General features: G+C 35.3%; 1 protein-coding gene across 3 annotated transcripts in view; it reads right to left on the bottom strand.

Moving 5' to 3' along the window:
* Nucleotides 1–25,663, bottom strand: part of LOC134744288 (globin-like) — a 49,780-nt gene that overhangs the window by 15,619 nt on the left and 8,498 nt on the right. Inside the window, exons 2-4 of one of the 3 annotated variants that reach the window (XM_063678046.1) lie at nucleotides 21,401–21,565; nucleotides 19,715–19,940; nucleotides 16,516–18,531 (exon numbers count right to left, since the gene is read on the bottom strand). The exons of 1 other annotated variant lie outside the window; for it this stretch is intronic. In XM_063678046.1, the coding sequence (XP_063534116.1) occupies nucleotides 18,403–18,531; nucleotides 19,715–19,940; nucleotides 21,401–21,555 (510 nt within the window). In that variant the 5' untranslated portion in view covers nucleotides 21,556–21,565 and the 3' untranslated portion in view covers nucleotides 16,516–18,402. Of the gene's footprint in view, nucleotides 1–6,070; nucleotides 6,262–16,515; nucleotides 18,532–19,714; nucleotides 19,941–21,400; nucleotides 21,566–25,663 lie in introns of those variants that run through there. One more of the 3 variants, XM_063678043.1, reaches the window with a different exon arrangement.

The following is a 25,663-nucleotide window of genomic DNA, read 5'->3' as shown; positions in this document are numbered from 1 at the left end:
GGAGCGTTTAAAAAGTTTGTATGAAATCTGTATTTCGTTCCAAATTTTTTCAATAATGAAAAAATCGAAAAAAGTCAAACGTTAGGGCATAGCTATGGTTAATATACCTACATCAAGTTATGCAAAAATGTTTTGCATAATGTCAATATCCAGAGAGGAAAGTGGGGACTGCGTTTATATGGAGGAGCGGCCGTACCCTTTCCTCTTAATCGTCACTTGCATATTGTATATCAAATTTCGTACGTTAGTTGTCGCTAGTGACACCGTTAGACATCCACGACGTCAACTTCGACAAGCAACACACGACAAGTGACATGCTAAAACTCTAAAACGACAAAGTGATAGCCGCTATGACCACCACCAGAAAAACCGTCTTCGGTGGCAGCCCTGGCAGCGGCAGTTTACAATAATATGTCCTGCTTATTGTTCTACTCAATGCAATAACGCATAGAAATAATTTATTTGAATTTATAAGTTCCTCAATAAACGGAAACTGCTGAACCACTTACAACGTAAGTTACTATAAATTAAAAAGAGTCATAACAACGCGTGTGATAGTAACAACCTAAACGCTAAATATTTAATTATATTATTACCCAATTGATATTATACCAGGCACATCTTTTTAGTAGCGCCTTATCTGTCGACATTAATTAATCACTTCTCAATCTTCTCATAGAGTTCGACCGCCGATAACGATCGGCGTTCCCCGATAATGTCTCGTCTGTTGTTTGCTCACTCATTGCCCGTGTGCTAAGTGCTAAAATAAATAACTTTTATGAGTTTATTCTTCGCGAGTGGATTTTTGTGATTAGTTAGCTTTTGTTTTTATAATACCATTGTGGTTAGAGTAGGTAATTTATTAAACCCTCACTTCAAAGTGTTTAAGTAAAGAGGCGATTGAACGCCATACATAGTTTTACATTGGTATCTTGTCACTCGTCAATATCTAATTACAAATGCAGTTTTTATTAGGGTTACATATCCGAAAGGTGATAAGCAGAACCCTTACTAACTAGGTGATATAAGCTTATGCTGTCCGTCCGTGTGCAAGTCTGCGGGCAGTATTTCAAAAATCGTTTTAGGAAGATAATATTATATTGAGATTTATTTTTCTATTGTTACAACCAATAATAAAATTGAAATAAAATTTGAAGTTGAGGGGGCTCCCATGGCAAAAACCGTGATTTTTTTGGCGATTTTTTAAATATGTATGTCGTTCCGTGGGCTCTATCTCTTGAGTAACCCCAAAAAGTAGACAGTATGTATTGTGATATATACAAAAATAAATAAATAGATATTTTTATTTTTTTATTTTATTTTATTTCCACACATACAATTATCATTACGGGATGAACCCAATGCGATAATTTAGCAAAAAATTAAATGTATAAACATACAAAATACAAGTACCTATATCTAACAAATCATTTTTTTTCCTACATAACTACCTATTCAATATAACAAAGATTTAATTATGCTACTTTTGTGAATTCACTCATCGTACATGAGAATAGGTCTATATGCGTGGCTATGAGGTTCAGGGAACGCACGGCGCGCGTCATCGGCGCCTCGCGCAGCAGCTTGGTGCGCCCGCGCGGCACGGCCAGCAGCCCGGGCTGACGGCGCGCCCCGCAAGTGCGCGGAACACAAATACCCACCGACCCCAATATATCCGCATTGTATATCTTACCCCTAAGCAGCTTAAAGATATATGTAACGAGTGCTAGCTCCCTTCTGACTTTCTGACTTGCACATTCTTACACAAATTGACTAAGCCCCACAGTAAGCTCAGGAAGGCTTGTGTTGTGGGTATTCAGACAACGATATACATATATAATCTATAAATACGTACTTAATTACATAGAAAACACTCATGACTCAGGAACAAGTATCTGTGTTCATCACACAAATAAATGCCCTAAAAAGTGTGTATTACATATCTATCGCCGCTACCACAACAAATAATAAATCAAATAACATGACAACTTCCATAACACACATAATAACATGAATAGTCCTTATACAGTATACGTATTTTTTTTTGTAGGTATCCTTATAACGATCGAACATGAACATACTAGGTAGTAGGTACAAACATACTACTGTATAACAACATAGATAAAAAAGGTCAAGAGAGAGACGGAATTAAGTAAAAAATATATACACTGTACAATAATCGTCTACGGAACCCTCGGGTGAGAGAGCGATCCGCATTTAATCAGATTAGATCCGATTATCAGATCTACGCGCTCATACTCTCACGGACCTCACGGTCCTAACTATAGTACTAGTGGCTCTGTGAGCTGTAGATCTCGCGAGCATAGCTTAAAATTGAATAAATGTATGGCTCCGCCGTTTAGAATAAATTAGAAAATTAAAATGACAAAGAAAAACATATATTTTTTATGAAATAAAACTATGAAAACGGATTATATCGCGTATTATAAATTCAATATACGCGATATAATCCGTTTTCATAGTTTTATTTCATGAGTAACTATCGCGGTAACCGAAGACAATATTACATATATTTTTTAATTCGCTTAGCCAGCCCGCGCTTGATCAATCACCAATGCGATTTTTTTCATTTAGAAAATAAAAGATCACGCGGCCGCGGTAGGCCTAAGAAGCGCTGGCTCAACGTCGTGATAGCGGACATGCAAGAAAACAATCTCACTCCTGAGGATGCCGAAGACCGGGCAAAGTGGAGAAGTAGCGGACCCTGGCGCTAGGCCGGAAGAACGCTAGGTCGAAAAAGAAGAAGAAAATAAAAATTAAAAAATAAAACGAATTTAAATTCGATTAAATTCGGTTTAAGCGAATTTTTGCAAACTGCGCCATGATAACTCTTAGGTAAGCTGACGAAATTTGGCTACTTTTTCTCGAGAAAAAACTAAATATCTAAATACCTAAACCAGAGATACAAATTTTCTGCATTTTTTACCATTTACTCCGTAAACATGTCTCAAAAAGAAAAATCTCTTATGATATCGATACGACTATTTGTTTTAGGCGCGAGCTATCACGACTCCGCCATTTCCAAAAACCGGATCGACAAAAAAAATAACCGGCCAAGTGCAAGTCGGACTCGCGTTCCAAGGGTTCCGTACATTACACAATTTAAACAATGTATTTTTTATGTGAAATGTCTTTAAAAAACCCGTAGGGGTCGGATCAAAAACTAAGTACTTAAGTCCGACTCACGATTGACTGCACATTTCTAATAAGTTTTCCGGTGATATATTAAAGGTAAAGATCTATTTTGTGTATTTTTTTCAAAATTTTTGACCCTTTAGTTTCGGAGATAAAGGGGGGAATTGTCATTTTTTGCCTATTTTCTTGAATAACTTCTAAACTGTTTATCTTAAAATTATAAAAAAATATATTTGATATTCTCACAAATTGTGTCACAATGAGCTCTTTCATTTGATATGTAACATGATATAGTTTGACAAACTTTATTTTTTAATTTTCTCATTTAAAGATAAAGAGAGATTAAAAAAAAATTTTATTGCACAGAACGAATACAATTGTAGTACATAGTAAGTACATATCACAAGTTATTGAAAAGAGTTGGTGCATAACTGACTTGACATTCGGAGGTTCCAGGAGTCCCCGCACTAGGCTAGGCCTGTATCGCGGGAGACCAGGTGTACATTTTTATGTCATGCGAGTTAACTAGAATGATATTTTTACAATTGAGGACAAAAATGAGATTCAGGTTTATATACCTGGATTAAGATAAATGCAAATTTTGGTATTACAACTACAAAGGTAACTATTTGTATCTGTTATTAGTTATTACATTATTGCTATTAAATTTGTTTCTAGGTTCAACTTTAGTTTCAATTATATTCCAATGATATATAGTCTAATACCCCCCAAAAGTGGCCCCCCGTGTTTAAAATTAATTTGTTTACGTTAGATATCCATCTCTGGGTCACAAACTTACATATGTGTACGAAATTTCAACTTAATTGGTCCAGTAGTTTCGGAGAAAATAGGCTGTGACAGACGAACAGACAGACAGACAGACGCACGAGTGATCCTATAAGGGTTCCGTTTTTTCCTTTTGAGGTACGGAACCCTAAAAAACTATTTACTCGTAGAATCTGGTCACAAAATTTCACGAGAATCGGTTGACTTGTTGTAAATTGCTTTCATTTGCTACATATTTATATGCCATCGATTCAAATTTATATCAATGTTAATTTATTTGTGTGTCGACGTACGTGTCGCCAAGAAAACCAGCGCCACGCCACGGTTTGCCGCGGCATTATGCTGAGTGGGAATCCTATTTAGCGTCCAAATGTTTTTTTATGTCTGCATGACTTTCTTTTTTTATGTAGGTACTATGTTGTGGCGTTAAATAAACGTATTTTCTTTCTTTAAAATTTTCATTGCATGTTGGGCATCTAGTTAGAGGATATAGGGGAGAGTCGGCTGTATTGTACCACAGTGAACAGAAATGAATGGCATAAAGGATAACTCACACTAGCACGGCCCGGGTAGGGCTTTATCGCTAAAAGTCTTTCCTTCTTATTTTATTTAAAAGCCTGGCAACCCTTATTTGTGACCGGATTTTTGCAGGCAACCCTATACCATTGTATTTGCAATCAAATTACCATTATTTTGATATATAATTCAAGCGTCAGACAGATGGGTGCAATTATCGATTTAAACTCACCTGTTTAAACACGGCAACCTCATAATAGTGACCGGAAAAACATAGGCAACCTAATTTATTCATGTTGTACAAGTTGTATACTTTCCATTGGAACTTATTTCGTTCGTCAGACAAATCGGTGAAATTTGAAGAAAAGAAAATATTTTCAAAAATTTATTAAAGATAGCCTTGACCATATTTCTTTAGGCAACTCTATTTATTTATGTTCAGGAACATATTTTCTTTCATCTATATATATAAACGTAAAAGTCCTGACTAACTGACTGACTGACTCACTTAAATCAACGCCCAGCCCAAACCGTTGGACCTAGAGAGCTGAATTTTTCACAATAGATAGCTTTTATGACGTTAGTATCCACTAAGAAGGGGTTTTCCAGAATTCATCCCCTAAGGTGGTGAAAAAGGGGTTGAAAGTTTGTATGGACATCATAAATTTTTTTGAGTGCGGGACTTGAAACTTTGTATAGCATAGGCATATTATTAAAATACTAGAAAAGTAATTTCAGCGTTTTTGAAAATTCATCCCTTAAGGTGGTGAAAAAGAGGTAGAAAGTTTGTATGGAGGTCAAACATTTTTTTTAAGTTCTTAGAAAGGCATTGTATAAGATTCCAAAAAAGTTATTTCAACGTTCTTAAGAATTCAACCCCTAAAGGGGTTAAAAAGGGGATGTAAGTTTATATGTGGTACAAATTTTCTTTTAAGCTAGAAACTTGAAACTTGGTAAAAAGAGCATTATATCCAAATAGACGAAAATTGATTACTTACACCGTTTTTGAAAAGTTTGTATTAATAGTTTCGGGAGCGAAAATTTTTCAAATAGTGGACTTGTAAATCTTTTAAGAGGGTCGAGAGGGATTATATCGGGAACAATTTTTTTCAGTTAGGGTCTTGAAACTTCGTAGTTTGTGAAAGACAAATTTTATGCGTTGTATAATTATTAACAAATGATTAACCGTCCCTACTGATATCTTTTGCTGCATAATGTTCTATATTATGCTCATGTAGAATATATAACCACCAACATACAAATCTACGCGTACGAAGTCGCGGGCAACAGCTAGTAAAATATAAGTTTCATCCGTCAGACGTATCGGTGAAGGTCGACCATATATAACGTATCTCCTACTATAGGTACCTCGTTAGATAGAATATGTAGATTATAATAGGTATGATGTTTATCAAGACTGTATTCAACACTTTTATTCAAATTCGAATAAAAAAAATACTGCTGTCTTTTGTTTATGTTTCTGGTATACAAGGTCAAGTTCACGTTCAAGCCGGAACCGTGTCACTGTTTCATAAATCTTCAGCGAAATGCACAAACTAAACGTAAACACGATAGCATAACTCGCGTGAACAACATGCACCTATTTACTTACGATTTACGCCACAGAGCCGATAGAAAATTTGGCGCCCTTATTTCAACGACAACGTTTGTGTTTTTCGTCGTTCGGGTCGGGGCCAAGGCACGCGCGTTTCAGGTTGCGAGTGGTTAGAGACTGAGCTCAGCTGTTCACTACAGCCGCCCGCCCTCCGTACTATCGCCTCGTCACTTTAGTACCTAACCTAGATGAATGCATAAGTTAGTTGATAACGTCTAGACGCAATTTAAGACCTGGAAATTGAATCCCATGTGCTCTAGATGTAGATGCAATTTATACGAACTTAATACGTTGCTCGCGTTACTTACTCGTAAATAAAAATACATTTAATTCTAGTTAATTGAATTATTAAGTTAAGTTAAATTCGACGGCATTTCGTAAGATCAGAAAAGAAATCTTTAACTATAGAAAGCTTTATAAATTGTGCTTTCCGCTAATTTATTTTGAAATGAAATATACATACTTACTTACACTAACCTACTTGTTAGTAATAACCAATAACACTTAAATACTTTTAGGAGTCATGTCTAATGGATGTAAATATAGCACTAATTGTCCTTGGTGAAATTCTCATGATATCGATGGTAAAAATCATACGATGGGCCCATAACCTGCGTCAGAGTGTTATCGACCTCACTTTGTTTTTAGACATGGTAGGAAGGCAAAATATGGGTAAGTACCTGCTTAAAGAACAGTTAACAAGTATAGATAGATAGATAGATAGATAAACTGTTGATTTGTTTGCCACAATTTACCAACAATACACACAAAATATTCCGCTTCACCCATTAGGAAAAGCACTGATTTTCTGCCAGGACCTGATCACGTCAACAAAAAACAGTGGAAAATAATGAAATAGTCGAAAGTTAGTACTTACCTAATTAATTATTAATAAATAACTAGTAACACAGTTTAAACTATAGAGACATTTAATGCTTGCACATAGTTGACATAGAAGTGTCAGTGTGGTTAGCATGTATGTAGTGTCAAATGTGATTTAGAGAAAATCTTTATTTTTAAGCAGGATTACTAAGACTAAATTCGGTAATCAACAACCAGGTAACCGTGAGGAATTCCCAAACTTTGCTTCTCTAAAAGGATTTTTTTGAAATGAAATTTGAAACTACGCTTAGTTTTCATAACACGAATAGGTGGAGGAATATTGTTCCAACACCTGGTTGCGAGATACCGAAAGTAGCCTGTAAAAGCAACGGTTTTGTGAGGATGTGCTTCTAGGAGACATCGTCTGGTGGAACGAGTACCGTGTCGTTTATGGAAAGAGGATATACGAATTTTGGTAAACAGGTATTCGGGCTTTTTGTCATTCAAAACGCCAAATAGCAGACTCGCAAAATGTAGGTGTCTACGAGAGGACATGTTTAATATGGACGCTTTGTTTAAGTAAGGTGTAATATGACTTCTCGGCGAGATTGAACAACAAAAACGGAAACAAGCATTTTGGACTCTTTGGATAAGACGGCGAGTTTTTTCCAACAGTCGTGGCCCATACACAATATCTGCGTAGTTTAACTTGGAGAGAACCAGCGATTCGCACAGCAACTTACGTATTTCCTCGCTTAGAAGGTACTGCCACCACTACTTACATGTTTGTGAATCTACTGCCCTTTTATAATAACACGCTGGTTGGCAACAGTTATTAAAATAAAACCAAGCAATTATTTTTAATGAGGATATGTAATAATGTGTTACATACATACATACATACAATAATGTTATCACCAGTATAAAGTAACTAATGACAACTGTTTCTGGAGCATTGCTTTGTATGGGTGTGAAACGTGGACAATGAGGGAGAAAGATAGGAAACGATTAGAGGCTTTTGAGATGTGGTTGTGGAGAAGAATGCAGAGAATAAGTTGGACGGGGAAAAAACGAACGAGGAAATGCTGCGAATTTTTGGAGAGAAGAGAAACCTACTGAGGACCATAGAGAATAGACGAGACAAAATGATAGGTCACTTGATAAGACACGAATTTAATTCCATTCCAATTGTTAAATAATAGTCTGTAAAACGTTAAAAACATTTTATTTTGATAATTGTAGTATTTGTAGTTAGTTTCTGAACGCAACCTATTGAAAGAATCCTCTGAAAGAATCCTGTAGAATCTGCCTGTCATTCTGTCTCCGCTTTTTTTCAATGTACACGAAATAATGTGTTTCATATAAAATAAATAAGTATTCAAGTATTAAAAACCTCTGATTTATTATTTAAAAAACCTCTCATGGTAGCAGAGGTCCGTGGTTCTTCACGAGTAAAACAAGTAAAAACAAGAACAACAGTAATACGATTTCTCTGTGACAAATGTGGCAGTGTTGAGAGAAGCTAAAATAAAGAAAAACGATGGAGATACCAATTACGGCAGCGGAATTAGCCAACATTCAACGCCTGGAGGACGCCGAATCGTTCCCGATATGGAAATTTCAAGTCGAAATCCTATTTAAAAGCTACGGTTTGTACGAAATTGTGTGCGCATCGACAAACGCCGTCGAAAGTGCCGGTTCGTCCCAACAAAGCCTGAAAGATGCGCAAGCTCAACGCATTATTATGCAAACTATTGATAAAAAACACTTAACCTTAATTATGACATGTGAAAGTGCCTACCACATGTATAAGAAACTATGTTTCCTATTCGAAAAATCTGATGAACAACAAAGGTGCAAATTAATGCAGAATTTCTTTCAATGCCATTATAAAAAGGGCACTTCAATGACAGTACACTTGGGTAATTTAGAAAATCTGTCATTTAAACTACGAGGGCTCGGTGAAAAAATCGAAGAAAAAATGATTATCTCAAAAATCATATCAAGTTTACCTATCGAATATAACAACTTAATAACTGCGTGGGAAAGCACTTCTTTTGCCGATAAAACTCTAGAAAATCTACAAGCCAGAATACTGAGTGAAGAAAAGAGACTGAACAAAAGCGAGCTTGATTCGTCTTCATCCGAAAAAGTGGCTTTCAAAGCATTTAAAAACAAAACTAAGGCGTGTAAAATCTGTAAAAAAACAAATCATCTAGAAAAAGACTGTTTTTACAAAAAGAAATGCAGCATCTGTAAAAAAACAAATCACGAAGAAAAAGACTGTTTCTTTAAGAAAAATAAGACTTATTATTTGTACCATGTAATTTTTAATATGTATATTTGTACAATAAAGAGTTTACTACTACTACTACTACTACTACTAAGGAAAAGGTAGCATTTCTAACAACATTTAATAAAACAAGGAACCTTGACGTCGAAGAGTTCGTCGTTGATTCAGGTTGTACTTCACACATGACTAAAAACAAAAATATGTTATCCGAGATTAAAAAAGAAGAAACCAGCATCCAAATTGCTAAAGAAAATGAGAAGATAATATCCACTGGAAAAGGTGTAATTAATTCGGAGAATGTAAACCTGACAGAAGTACTATATGTTCCTGAACTACCAGAAAACCTGATCTCTGTAAATGAAATCACCGAAAAAGATGGACAAGTATTGTTCACTAAAAACAAAGTAATAATTTCTAAAAACAATGAAGAAGTGTTAACCGGTGAGAAAAATAAAAATGGCCTGTACTTCATAAAACTGCAAATTAAAAAAGAAGAGACATCTTTATTAACACATTAAAATGATACAGCATTAAACTGGCATATAAAACTTGGTCATGCGGGCAAAGAAACATTGAAAAAAATGCTAGACAAAGTAGATGGAATAAATATAACTAAAAACGACATAGATCAACTCATCAACAGTGAAGTTTGCCTAGAAGCCAAACAAACCCGTTTACCATTTAATACCCAGAGAAAAAGAGCTGAAAGAAAATTGGAAATTATACATACAGACATATGTGGTCCCATAACACCCAACACCTGGGATGGAAAGAAATATATACTCACTGTGATGGATGACTATAGCCATTTTGCAAAAATATACCTGCTGAAAAGTAAAAATGAAGCGTTTGAATACCTGAAAGAATATATACAAGAAGCGGAAAGAACCCACAGCGAGAAAGTAAAAATGATAAGATGTGATAATGGTGGAGAATACACTTCTAATAACATAAAAGAATGGTGCAAACAAAAGGGAATATTACTGGATTACACAATCCCATATTCACCTCAACTTAATGGAAAGAGTGAAAGATTAAACCGTACAATTCTGGAAAAAGTAAGAGCTTTGCTGTATGAGAATAACGTACCTAAATATCTATGGGGTGAAGCGACAAGAACCGCGACATATATAATCAACAGACTACCTACAGATGGAAAAGAGGTTACACCCTCAGAGCTATGGACTGGTAAAAGACCGGATCTGAAGAATCTGAGCTACTTCGGAAGTCAAGCTCACAGTAAAATACTTGGAAACCTGAGTAAATTAGACAAAAGATCTGAGAAATTCCTTATGGTCGGATACTCCCCTACTGGATACCGTCTTTGGGATAAAGAAAAGCGACGTATCGTAGAGCGAAGAGATGTAATTTTCTCAAATCTAATACAAAGATCTTTCCAACCTAAAAATATAAAACAACAACCTGTGGTAGAACTGGAAGTAATAAACCAGAACAGAAGAGAAGAAGAAAGAAACGAAGAAAACCCAAGACAAGAAACTCTAAACCAAGATAGAAGTGAAGAAGAAAGAAACGAAGAAAACCTAAGACAAGAAGAAAGAAAAGAAACTCTAAACCAAGATAGAAGAGAAGAAGAAAGAAACGAAGAAAACCTAATACAAGAAGAAAGAAAAGAAACTCTAAACCAAGAAAGAAGAGAAGAAATGCCAAACAAAGAAGAAAGAAGCAAAACTCAAAACCTCCAGAAAAGAGAAGAAACCATTGACGAAGAAGAAACACCTGAAACAATTCGAAGGTCAGGAAGAATAAGAAAACAGCCAGCAAAACTAAACGACTATTTCACTCAGCTATTTTGGGTCAGCCGCATTCGAGGGAAGCCAGTACTGTCAAACTGGTTTAATTTGGCAGACATTCAGACGTACTCTATGAGTAATCACAATTGAAATGAAACAGAAATGAAATGAAATGAAACTTACCTTACCTACAGCGAAGCCACAACCGGTTCTGAAAAAGAAGAATGGATAAAAGCCATCAACTCTGAAAAACAATCATTGAAAGACAACAGAGTATGGGAACTTGTTGATAGAGCTGAAGCTGGAACAAGAAAAATCTTGAGCAATACATGGGTCCTGAAACAGAAAAGTGATGGAAAGTACAAAGCTCGATTGGTGGTGAGAGGATGTGAACAAAAACCTGGCATTGACTATGGAGAAACTTTCAGTCCTGTGATTAATAACAGTTCTATCAGAACTTTGCTAGCTATTGCTGCAAATAAGCAATACCATATCATGAAACTGGATATAAAAACTGCTTTCTTCTACGGAGAGATAACTGAAGATCTGTACATGCAGATACTGGAAGGCTATGAAAAAGAAGAAGGAAAAATATGTAAACTGAAAAGAAGCCTATATGGACTAAAACAATCTTCTCTGAAGTGGAACCAAAAGTTCTCAATGACCCTAAAGAAGAAGGGATTATGCCCACTTAACACAGATCACTGTATTTTCAAAACAGAAAATGGAGATGTTATCCTTGGAATATAAATATGTAGACGACGGATTGCTCATAGGAGAAAATAAAGAAGAGATGCTCTCATTGTTGAAGAAACTTGAAGAAGACTTTGAAATGACTTTTGTAGAAGGTCCTACTTCCTTTCTAGGAATGGAGATAGTTAGAACAGAAAAACAAATAAGAATTGGATAAGAAGAATATGCCAAAAGCATAGTGGAAAAATTTAAGATGGAAAACTCTAAACTATGTCCGACACCATTAGTAAAAGATCTGAAGGAAAAAGACAAAGAAGATACAGAAGATGTGAGATTTCCCTACCGTGAAGCTATAGGTTCTTTAATGTACCTAAGTAGCAAGACTCGACCGGATCTGGCATTCTCGGTTAATATTGAAAGTCGTAACATGGAAAAACCTACCAACACTGATGTGAAAAACGTAAAGAGAACCCTAAGATACATACAAGGAAGTAAGAATATAGATATCGGCTATGACACAAACTCAGACCTTACCAAATTAGAAGCCTACAGCGACTCCGACTTTGCTGGAGACCTGGAATCAAGAAGAAGCACTACCGGATACATTATTATGTACTGCGGAGGTCCCTTGCAATGGTGTGCAAGGAAACAACCTATAGTCGCACTCTCAAGCTGCGAAGCTGAATATATAGCTGCTGCAGAATGCAGTAAAGAAGTGCTGTATCTAAAAAGCTTAATAGAAGAAATGTTACAAATAAAACTGCATGTGAATTTAAAAGTGGACAATCAAAGTGCTATAAAACTGATAGAGAATGGAGTGTTGAACAGACGCTCTAAACATATAGATGTTCGTTATAAATTCATTCATGAAAATGTTGTAAGAGGTAATTTATGTGTAGAGTATGTACCTACTTCATATAACTGTGCTGACATTCTAACCAAGCCATTAGAGCCTGTTAAGTTTAAAAATGTTTGTGAACTAATCTACAATTAAGGGGGAATGTTAAATAATAGTCTGTAAAACGTTAAAAACATTTTATTTTGATAATTGTAGTATTTGTAGTTAGTTTCTGAACGCAACCTATTGAAAGAATCCTCTGAAAGAATCCTGTAGAATCTGCCTGTCATTCTGTCTCCGCTTTTTTTCAATGTACACGAAATAATGTGTTTCATATAAAATAAATAAGTATTCAAGTATTAAAAACCTCTGATTTATTATTTACTAAACCTCTCACCAATCACTATATATATTTTTTTTTTATGTGATAGTCAGCAAACGAGCAGACGAGCCGCCTGATGGGAAGCAGTCATCGTCGCCTATGGACATAAGCAACATCACAGGAGCCACTTAAGTTGTCATCTATACATATACAATTAGATATATTATATATTATACGTAACCATGTTATTAGAAAAATATTATTGTGGTGTTTTCTACCAGACAAAAACGAATGCATAAACGCTACACTACAGAGTCTAGCGTTTTAGTACAGCGGCCAGATGGCCTAAAACACCATTCAATGTGACTGTACAGTATACTACCGACAAGTGGTATCGTTGTATTCGGTAGACTCTACTGAGTACGAAATAAGAACTTGTCACTTTCTAAGAGTGTGGTGGGATAACTGTGACATCAGAAAATCGGCAGTACAAAGTTTTTAACTTTTTTCTTACATAATCAAATATATTTCCTTTCCTACACTATAGGTTCAAACTTCACTAGGCAAATACTGGAGGTTTTTCTTGTATGGCTGATGGGCCTTAGGATGATAGGACACTGTTAGAAGCTGATAAACGATTTATAAAGACTTAAGTTCACAGGTGTCTTCATCTTCGTCTCATCTTATCTCATCACGTTTTATGGTTTCAACTATTTTGGAACAAGGTTTGGTTCCAAAAAAAAGTTTGTAGTCTGTGGGTAATGTTTCTCTGAGCCAAAAAATACAATTTTTCGTCATCTTCATGTATTGACAATTCTTCTTGACCTTATTGTTAAACAAAACAAAAAAGCCATGTTCTTATTGTTTTTCACTGGAAAATTTTAGATGATAACTTGCTTCGTTGAAGATATTGAGTTAATACTTATCTTATTATAACGCATATGCATTCATAATGTCATATACATTATGCAGCGTTTAGCATCGATAAGAACCATCTAATGACCCATTGTCCAACGTGGCGGACATTCGGTAATGAATACTAAACACTCCCGTTATTACGACTGCTTAACGAGACAAAAAGTACATAATTAGGTTACACTTTTAAATATGCGTATTTAGGCCGTGGACAGGCGTGACATGCGTGAAAAAATAATTAGTTTACTAGTTTGTATAAAATTAGTTTGTTTTGTTGTTTATAAACTAATAACTGTAGCGCACCACTTTCGTGCAGAACTTTTGTATCGGGCCGGATCTAGGAGAGCGAGTGGAGAGGCCGCTCTAGGCGCCGGATGGCAAGGGGGGCGCCAAAATGGCAACTTTTACCTTTTTCTTTTTATAGGCTTTCCCCATTTCGCTCTACTCTGATCAAGGCCTCGGGTCCTCACTGGTTGACTGAAGTAGCATGACAAATACGAATGTTTCCGAGAAAATATGATGGTAAAGGATTAAGAGGCCGGTGTCGATTTTAGTCGCAAAAATGTTAAATTGATAGATTTATTCCGTGAAATTTTACACCTTTTGTTACCTAATTGAAAAGTACTGGTTTCTATTAGCACGTCTTCTTATCTTACCTTTTATCAGATCAATTTTTTGAAAACAGACTCACTAAATTAGTAATGTTTGCTTTTCTGATGGATGTTTAGGTAAACGCGCGTAAAGCACTGATTTTGTCGCTCTTATTTGTAAATTTCGTAAAGTTTGGACTGCTAAACATGGTAATTTTGTATTACACATATCCTGTACTTGACGTTTATCAGACTACATTTTTATTATTATGACTTTGAAGTAGTGTAAATGAAAGTTAGACGAAATCAATTTTCTCCAGAAATTACTTCAAAACAAGTGTCAATTTCTCTAAAAATCGACTTAATTTCAACGTAATTTTGTTACTTAAACAATCTACAACATTTGCTGAAACTATTCTTATACATCAATTTGTATAATTTACCACCATGCTTTTTTGATGAATTTTTAAAAACTGCCCCTTCTCTTCATGCATTACCGGTGACGCACGCTCGCGACCTCATTATTAAAAGGCAAGATGAGAAGACGTGCTAATAGAAATCAATACTTGTTATTTAGATATTACGTAACAAAACGTGTATAATTTCAACGACTAAATCTATCAATTTTACATTTTTGCTCCAAAATCGACTACGGCCTTTTAATTATGCACTACATCTGTACGCGTAGGGAATATGCAGGCTGAGCAGTTATTTAGCATTAGCCTCAGCTTGCGCGCCATAATCACACGACGAATACATTTTATTGTTTACGTTTAGGGAAGGCAATCCACAGTACTTATTTTATGTAAATATACAGTTCTTTTACAATTTGCGCATTTTATTTATATTAAATATGATAACAAAATTTTAAACAGTTCTCACATAAGGGTGTTTATGTAGTCAACTTCAATAATTTACGGGGTCTATGAATATGTAGGTCATACTGAGCAACTTTTACTATGGTACCATCCCCGAAATCGCGAAAATAAAATTGGCTATTTCATACATTTTTGACTGTCTGACCTCTACATTTTCATTTTCGGAGGGTAATTTTTTTTGCGATTTCGGGGATGGTCCCATAGTAAAAGTTGCTCAATATTACCTATATATTCAGCCCGCAAATTATTGCAGGTGACTAAATGTACACCTTGTCCACAACATAGGGTAGTTTTTATCCCAGAAATCCTCATTTAAGGGGGTGAAAAGGGGAGTTAAGTTCGTATGGGAAATCTATAAAAAGCAGATTGGATAAAAAATAAGCTACCCAAATTACTAACTACGCAGACGAAGTCGCCGGCAAAAGCTAGTAATTCAATATTTTGTGACGCATTATTCAAAGTTAGGTCTACGAAGATCAGTATGGCTCATTTTACAAAATCACTTCATATACAAATTGTCTGTTGCACTAGGTCTTATATAAAATACATAAAAGTTTAGTCCATTGGTGCTTAGTGACGCCCATAAGTACTTAATTCACCACTTGACTGTCAATTATTAACCGTCTCAACTACTATCTTTTGCTACATAATGTTCTATGCTCATGTAGAATATATAACCACCAACATACATATACACGCGTACGAGGTCGCGGGCAACAGCTAGTATTAATATAAAAGAGGTGATTTATAATTATGGATTTGAGAGATCAGCAGTGCGTAATTTTGTGGAATGACAGATTTATCCGTGAGTCCCGTGAGACATCTGTCAGAACGATACGATGGGTAAATCTGTCGTTAGGTACTTACTTGTATCTCTAACAAATTTGCAAAACAAGTGTATTTATCAATTAAAATAAATGACAATTGTAAGCTAAAGAGAAATTAAATTAAATTAAATTATTTTTATTTCGAGCAACTTTTACAGACTCATAGCTTGTGTTAGTATGAACTTATATCTATGTTAATGCTTACACTTATCACTATATATATATATATATAGTGATAAATGTAAGCATTGACATTAACATAATCACATAACATAACATAACATAAGCATTAACAAACAAAAAAAACTATAATAAATAAAATTACAATATTATAAAATTAAAACTAACCTATTAAACCTAAACTGTATACACTTAGTATATAGGTATAAAAACTTATTAATCACAAACTAGTCCCGTCAAAAATTTCCTTTTAAGTCCCGAACTGTTCCCTACCTGGCCCAAATGTATATATATAGCATTAACATATATATATATATATATATATATATATAATTATTATTTTAATAAAATTAACATTAAAATTAAAACAAAATTGAAATCAAATTAAAGTTATGTTTCTAGAAGTACATACCTACCTAAGTAGCGGTTATACATAATAAATCCTTCTAGAAATATGCATGTCATCACAGTGCCTCATATATGGGCAGTCAAACCTTTCGGCTAGATATCAAACGCAGGATGGGGTTGGGGCTGGCCCGCGCCCGACTTTCTTTCTTCACTACCTTTTGACTATCTTTCAACTTTTCTGTTGTTGAACTATTTACGATGGCGTGACATGATTTTTGGATGACAAGCCACAGCTGTTGTAAATAATCTCAGTCCTATTAATATTGATGAAGGCACGGTAGGCTTGTAAAATTCATAAGTAACATTTTCCTCATAAATAATGGATGTGGTTAACAAATTCATTCTTAAATAAAACATAGTAGCTACGGTGGGCGTTTTGAAGTAGTAGCCAAGTTTTAAAATATGATCTCCATTTGAGATTCATGCAAACGATATACACTAAGAAATTAATGTCATACTTTTAAAACATGGATGGTGCTCCATACTAGTTTTCCTGAATGACGTATTGCTTTTTCCTGAATCCCTTCAGTATTTAGTGTACCGCACAATAGTTATTTGTTTTACAAGGCGTTGTTGTTTAACCACTCGTGCTAATATTGATACCCGAGCAAGCGAAAGATTCCAAAATTGAACCATGAGCATAGCGAGTGGTTCGAAAAATGGAACCTTGAGCGTTGCGAGGGTTTCAAGGCACGAGTGTTAAACAAATTTTGCCGACCGAGTAAAACACAAACGTTTTCACCATACCAACACAAGGAAAATACTCTCTGTAAATTATCAAACAAAATCAAAGCAAATCAATAAAATTAACGTTATTAAATATTTAATTTTATCATTCAAAACCATCATTTAAAAGTCAATTCTACCAGCCAAAATAAGGAAACAACTCAGAATTTACATTTAATTATTTAGCCCCACATGTGAATAAAATGCAACTTTCTCATCAGTTTTTGAATAATCAAGATAGCCTTTACCAGCTGGTGTGGTGAAAAACAGCATTCACGGAACAATTATGGGATCACTTTTCGGTCTTATAAATCGGTTTTATTTTAGAGGGAAATTTATGCGGTTGAAATACTATATTCAGGTACCTAGAGTTAGACCAAGAAAACTCTGCAGCGCAATAATTTAACAACGAATTAAAAAAATATGTGGCAATGTTTTTTAGCTATCACAGAAACATGTTGATGACAGGTAAGTGGAATGAGACATCCTAATACTTGCACCATATTTAGAAAATATAATATTAGTTAAGAAAGAAATATAGTCTTATTTCACAGAAAATCAACCACACCTTAGTTACTTAGTTACTAATCTTATAAACGTCATCATTGTATTCTGCATTTTTATGATTTAAATATAGATGCCTGATTTTCACAATCGGTTAATTAATGGTAAAATAATTCACAATTATCAAAACGGCCTACTTTTATCCGTGGTGTTGTCACATACTGATTTTCTTAAACTACTTTATACTAACTACAAGTGTTTTAGTCCTAAGAAATATTGTATGCGTCCTGACTAAATAAATTTTATTATTATTCTTCTTCATATCCACCAATTATTAATGAAAATCTGAAGAATCATCTCAAGACTTATTTAAGGTCTTTGTTTCACGTTCATACGAGTTTTTTATGGTGCAGGATATGATTATATTATAGCTATTAGATAACGCTGTTTTATTCTAAATTGCATTAGCGAATTTTGGGTGTTTGCTTTATAATAGCTACAATGTAATTAAAAAAACTAAAACGTATAACAAAAGCACCTAAAACTTATTAAAAATGTCAGTCAGTAACAGTAAAAATAATCTTATGTTAAATATAACTTATCAAAAATATGATTGTATATAAAACTTATGAATGTTTCCCACGCCATCATTTGATCGTTAGTCAATTTTAAATCATTCTTCAGCATTCCTACCAAGACATCTTTTGTTTCCTGCAATAAAAAAAACCGTATTACGCATTGATGGATTTTTAAAAATAAGAAATGTTATTATTAATAAAATAATGTACGTTTTTCCCATCATGGAACAATGGTGTTCCGGACATTTGGGAGGCGTGCGCGGAGCCGAAGCGTGGACACGTAGAGGCCCTTTTGACACTTTAACGAAATGTAAGAGGAACACCGAGCGGATGCTGCCCTTGCCCGTGTCATGGGACACACGCAGAGGCAGCACCCGCCAGTGTGTAAGGACTAAGTATTGGGAGTTGATGTAATCTAAAAATGAACTAGGCAATAGCCCGATAGGGTAAAAGTAAAAGAGATTGACTATCTTTGGGATATAAAACTGGACGCCTGCCTATTTCCGGCGGACGTTGAGTCGCCCCCATAATTTATTATTATTATTTTACGTTGTTGGAATTATAACTTTCTGCCACGATAAGTTATCCATTTTCATAAGTTAGGTTTTAAAAGTGTGCACTTATTTGTCACTTATCATTTGTGAACTGTCACAAATGACTCACTCCCATTTCGCGATGTCACGAACTGCCATTTACAAGTCAAATTTATGCGGTCTCTAGAGGAAAAAATTACACAAAATGCATCGGTACGAATTTTTGGCACAGTAAACTCTCCAAAGTAGAAATTGACACGACAAACATTTAATTGGGCCTCAGTTTATTTTCTTTTTTGTATAATATAATTAGAATGTAGACATATAATTATGTGTTGCCCGCTTTTCTAGACACAATCCGAATTGAGTGACAAAATCCGCCGGTCTCTTGCAACCGTCAACGCTAGCTCTATTGGAGTCAACGGCAAGAGTCCGGGCGGCATGTCCCTGGTTTTGTGGAGTTTGGTAAGGGTGAGCGAGACGCTATACTTTGGGAGCCAGAAAAGTTGGTCTATAACCACAAAAGGGGGTTACCTCTAAGTATTAGTTGTTTGGGTGTTTTAAAGAGCCGCGATTGCAGGTCCAAAGAGGCGCGGTATGCCAATCTAATTGAATAAAGGAATAAAGTGTTACTTAGCTACCTACCTACAAAGTCGCATAATTTTGCACCTTAGTTGTTGGCGATGTATCTCTCATAAATCACCATTTCTGTGATAACATTAAGTGTAGCATGAGAACTAACAACATTTGCCGACACTGTGTCGGCACAGCACTGAAACTCACATGAAAATACTTTGTAGAAATTTTTCTCTTGCTATGTGACTCTCCAAGTGTTTCCATCATAGCCACAACCACTTCTGGTTGCCTCAGGTTGGTCACGGCCAGGCTAATAGCAGACATGAAGTTGATGGCGTGTGCTTTAAACCGGTAACTGTTTTTTATCCTGTCCTCGTCGAGATCGCGGATAGCTTTGAAAAATGTCTTCGTTTCTGGGTCAGCACGAAATAACCTGTGAATAGTTTAGATATTTTAATTGTGAAATATTTCCTAGTCTCAAGTACCTATATATAAGTAAGATTAAAAAGGTTAAGGTAGGTAGGTTAAGGTAGGGTCTAGATAAAAATATCAAAGTTAATAAGTGCCTAGAGTCCGACTTACCACCGACTTAAAGATAACACAAGGGAGTGTCAGTATTTTCATAGAAATTCGATATTAATGATGACATTGCCACACTTTGCAAATGACATGCAGAGTTAGCTCGGTACCACTCTACGTAAAATATTTTCGTAGTGGCGTCAAATAAAAAAATTGTAGTTGCGGTATTTTTTTTAATTTGCCGCCCTAGTTTTGAGACATGGAACGTTAATAACGTTTTACTGTTTTTATCTAGGACAATAATAAAATATTTTGTTCCCTCTAACCTTACGGTGGTTACATTACGATGTTATTCAAAAAAGTCCAATTTGTGTCCATGGTTTATAACCAAAGATCATAATAATAATAATAGTACTCATGAAGGGCCGTACGTACTTTTCATGAAGGGCCGTAGCAGGTGGCATTGACCTTTTGCCCCGTATCGCGAAAGGCCCCGATTTAGTGCGCATTTTATGGCACGAGAACGTGAATGCGATAATTCTTAGTGGCAAAATGGCATTGTGTAGAACACGAGCCCAAGGTCTCTCTTTATTCGCGAAGGGAAAACGAACATATAGCTTCAATTTTTGGTTAAGAGGGGGTAGAGGAGGTAAAATTTTCAGATTCTGTCAAATTACCCCATTACAAACACAAACACGCACACTATCTCAATTTACTGGAACAGGTCAGTGACCCCTAATGTTTTTTTAAAAGTGCTATTTTGAGTTTGATAATAACCACTGGCCTCCTTTGAGGAATTCAAACTGTAAAAGCGTTCCTTTATAAGAAGACAGAGAAAAAACACATTTTATTTAGCTTTCCTTGTCTTTTCATGTCATATGTGACTTTTCGTTCACTGTATGTGACGTATTTAAATTTAAATAATCTGCCTATAGTTTGTCAAAGGACTAGGTACCTTATTTCAAACATAGACAGAGAGAATCATACTATCTTTGTCTTACATTAGTACTAGCACCCAAAAGAAAAGGATGAGTATAGTTTTTTTTGTTCTTATTTACTGACAATTTGGTTTGACCAACTAGTTCACATCATTGTTGACGCCGACTAGTCTAGTAATCCATAATTTGTGGATTATCATTATCACAATTTATTCTGAAACCCAAACAATATCCTAAAACTAAAAAACATTACGTCTAAATCGAAATATGTTTCAATCGATTTTTAAAAATGGGAAGGGATTTAGCACATCTGACTTGTCTTGGTCTAACTCTATTATGTTTTTAAATTAGGTGTCATCAAATCTTTAGCTATATTCAGTTTCATTCTTATATTAGAGGTTAGAGCTGTAAAATATCGAATTGTCACGTCACTTACCTCAAGAACAGCTCTATTCCGTATTTACCCGCGTCTGCGTTCACGGGCCGCCAGGTTCTTTGAACCTGGTATACCTGGCGCAGAGTCAGGCCCGACACCGGGCTTGTGGCGTCAGGATCGCCGCCCCACCACCAGCGGCTTAACAGGTGCCCCATGATGCTGAAACTGTAGCGAGAACATGCAGTCATATTTATTCAGATGAAACCTTTTTTTTATAGGAGTGAATAGTAAAATAGGGTTTGATTAATAGTATATTGTCGTTTGTTCATAACAATTTCTTATTTGGTCTAAAACGTACACCAGACTACGTTGTGCCTTATGAGTTATGCCATTTCTATCGAACTTCGTAAATCATTTTAGTCAGTACAGCTACTATGATTGCTGGTATCCATTGTTCATGCCGGTATACGCTTAAATCTTACTATGCTATAAAACTGTGACGAACTCAGAAAGTGACAAACTCAGAATGTGAGGTACTCAGAAAATGACAAACTCAGAACGTGTCCTAACTCGAAACTGACCTCCTAAGAATGTGACATGCTCCGCCTAAAGACTGAACCCTCGGTGGGCGAGTGCGACTCGCAATTGTTCGGTTTTTTTTTACTGATTCCTCACACAAACTTCAACCCCCTTTTCCCCCTAACGCTCTTTCCCACCCCCTTACGGGGTGATTTTGGGGTTAAAAACTATTCTATATCCTTCCCCATAACAAAAACTAATCTACATACATATCAAATATCAACTAAATCGGTTCAGCGGTTATTAATTCCCCATACAAAATTCCACCCCCCTTTTCGCCCCCCTTGGGGGCAAAAAAATTCAAGTTTTTGCATTTTTCTGTTGTTTGTATACTAAGACTATCTTACATACCAAATTTTAGCTTCCTAGGATTTCAGGAAGTTTTGATGATCATCAGTGAGTGAGTGAGTGACGAAATCGGTTTTTTTTTAGATATGAATAAAATCTAAAGTATAAGGGATATGTAATTGAAGTTTTTTTATGTTTAATGAGTCCACTAATAACATCATATCCCGATAATCGAAACCCAAGTTATGAGGGTTCAAAAAACGACGAAGCGCTTCGAGAAAAGGTACTGTAGTGCCCTTGCGCTTCGCTTTGCTCGTCTTGGCGAGATAAGAAAATGATAATTTCAAAGAAAAAACTCGTGCTTACAAGTGGCGTAAATTGAAACTATTGTAAAGTAGTGAATCTGCTACATTGGCGGCAGAACTTTAGTCGTCAAAAGTCAAAAGTGTCAAAATATTCTCTCCGCAATACTTTTATTTGGAAAAGTCAGTTACAAAACTTACAAAATAATATCATCGTAACTTGAGCTAATTACCAGGACAATTAATTAATGCAATTATTTTTATTGTTAAGAAATATGAAACTTTTGTAAAGATGTCAAATTATTTATTAATAGTTAGTTTAGTTACTTATCCTAGTGTTTGAGTGCTCAAACTGTTACACTTCGACCCATTGGGATCTATCTATAGTCACTTTATCCTATGTGTTTGAGTGCTCAAACTGTTACACTTCTACCCATTGGGATCTATCTATAGTCACTTTATCCTATGTGTTTGAGTGCTCAAACTGTTACACTTCTACCCATTGGGATCTATAGTCACTTATCCTATGTGTTTGAGTGCTCAAACCATTAGGAACTTTTGTATAATTTCTCAAGAGCTCTATCGAATAAATAGTAGAGGTAACATTAAGCTAATTTTACGGTTTAACTCACGTATCACGACACACAGTTTAAATTCGATTGATGGTAGAGCTAAATGGGCGCTTTGAATTATTATGTCTCGAAGTAGGTCAACTGCCAATACTTTTGGTGGGCATTAGGAAGATACAGTTTGTCTATAGTCCCATTCTGGACAAAAGACCTTTGACCCGTAGATAACCCATGAACACACAAATGTGTGCTAATTAGGTACCTATGTGTTATTCAGGCACGAAGGGAAATATTTGCTATTACTGTTTGAATGCTCAAACTCCTACTAAACATAAAGATACCCGCTGTAAAACCTGAGAGCACGAGTTTTTTTTATTAAAAACGATTCTTGATACTTGTTTAATTAAATGTACTCCTTAACAAACTGGGTAACCGGTAAAACCGCAAAATACCACTCTAAGCCATAACTTAAGCGCAGACGACGTCGTAGACGGCAAATGAATGGGTTGAATGAGGAAAACCGGCGCGTGTAGGTATTACCTTGCGAATTTGCAGCTTACTGGATTAACGGCGTAACAGCCTGGGCTGTTGTTCCTATTGCTTACTGAGCGCAAGAAAGCTTTGCCTAGGCGAACTGCATAAAACACGTTGGAGGAGCTGCCACCTTGTGACCTAAATCGGAATTAAGAACTTGAAATTAACATTTCAATCCAACGAGAAAGTGTCAAGGCACACACTATCGAGCATTGTAGGGTATGCCGTCGTGTGGAACCAGAATTAATTACATGATATTCACAAAAAAAGGGGCTTCTGTGATCTAACATTCAGTTTTTTCTCTGCAAGTGTGATGAAAAATATTGTGTGTAACTCCGGAGGTAAAAATATTGTAAACTTGAGTCTAAGTATGTAGCTTAAAGAGTTCTGCGGTTGTCGTGAAACTATAGACCTAATATAATAAATTTTACTTACTGCACAATGTACAATGCTTCTTAGAAATTGCTATCTTACTCTAGATGCTGGCGAGGCGAACGCTCGCCTAACTCGTTAAGCGGTGGATACATCATAATATCAGCGTGTATTTAGTAGCCTATAACATCCGACGCGACGCATACTTTTTAGTGTTCCGTAGCCAAATGGCAAAAAACGGAACCCTTATAGATTCGTCATGTCTGTCTGTCTGTCTGTCCGTCCGTATGTCACAGCCACTTTTCGGAAACTATAAGAACTATACTGTTGAAACTTGGTAAGTAGATGTATTCTGTGAACCGCATGAAGATTTTCACACAAAAATAAAAAAATAAAACAATAAATTTTGGGGGTTCCCCATACTTGGAACTTAAACTCAAAAAATTTTTTTTTCATCAAACCCATACGTGTGGGATATCTATGGATAGGTCTTCAAAAATGATATTGAGGTTTCTAATGTACATTACCATGCAAACTTCCACCGAAAATTGGTTTGAACGAGATCTAGTAAGTAGTTTTTTTTTAATACGTCATAAATCGTAAACCGCAATTTACCTTTCACTCACGTTTTACATAAAAAGTACATTGTTAAAATTATGTAATGTACGGAACCCTCGGTGCGCGAGTCCGACTCGCACTTGGCCGGTTTTTTGCTCGTACGCTACCTACAACTAATCGTAGTATTTGACTCATGTTACCAAGAAATGTTGTTCTTCACTAGAGCATATCAATGAAACTATGTGAAATAAATTCACTGTAAGTACCCACCAAAAAACTTTTTCTAATTTATTAATTTGCGTAGAAAAATTATATAAGAACTTGAAATAAATGCAAGTAAAAAAATTAATATTTTCATTTCTCATCATCTCAAAGAGGGTCATTGTTGTACTAAAAAGTGTGCAGAAAGTGATACGTTACTGCACTAGAGCATTTTACTCGTACTTTCCAAGTACGATTTTTTTCATTATTGATATTTGGTTTATAATGGATTTGTTATACCTACAATTTCCATTCTGATTTTTCATAATCATAATCATAATCTTTATTGTCTGTGAGAAATGGGTACATTGCACAGTAATTACTAATGCCACAATTTTATGTGGACTCACCAAGACTCTACCTTTACAGGTGTACAAACAAACATTTCCTATGCTACTCTTACATGAATGATGTCACGCATTAATATTAATACAACCATAAATCATAATCAAAAATCTTACCTAATACATCATGCAGTAACAGAATGAAATAAAATAAAATAATATAAAATCGAAGTCAAACACAATAAAATCCCATTAAATCATTATTTCATTATTTAAAAATTCACTAATACTATAAAAACATCTCTGTATTAACCAAGCATGTACTTGTGATTTAAATATATTCAAATTATTATTCTTAAAAATGTCAGGTAATTTATTATAAATACGAATGCACATAATGTAAGAGTTTCTCGAGGAAAGTGCCAAATTAACAGAAGGTCTATGTAAAGTAAACTTATACTGTGTTCTTGTCGCGCCCCCCCATTGATTGGAATTCCACAAACAAGTATTTATACTTTTTTAACTCCCCATTCCATAAATAACGATACTTTCACCTAAATTATTAATTGTAAGTAC

Source organism: Cydia strobilella, chromosome 9, assembly GCF_947568885.1.
Source record: "Cydia strobilella chromosome 9, ilCydStro3.1, whole genome shotgun sequence".
NCBI lineage: Eukaryota > Metazoa > Arthropoda > Insecta > Lepidoptera > Tortricidae > Cydia > Cydia strobilella.
The sequence above is the reverse complement of the archived record's forward strand: the minus strand, read 5'-3'. Positions and strand labels throughout refer to the sequence as shown.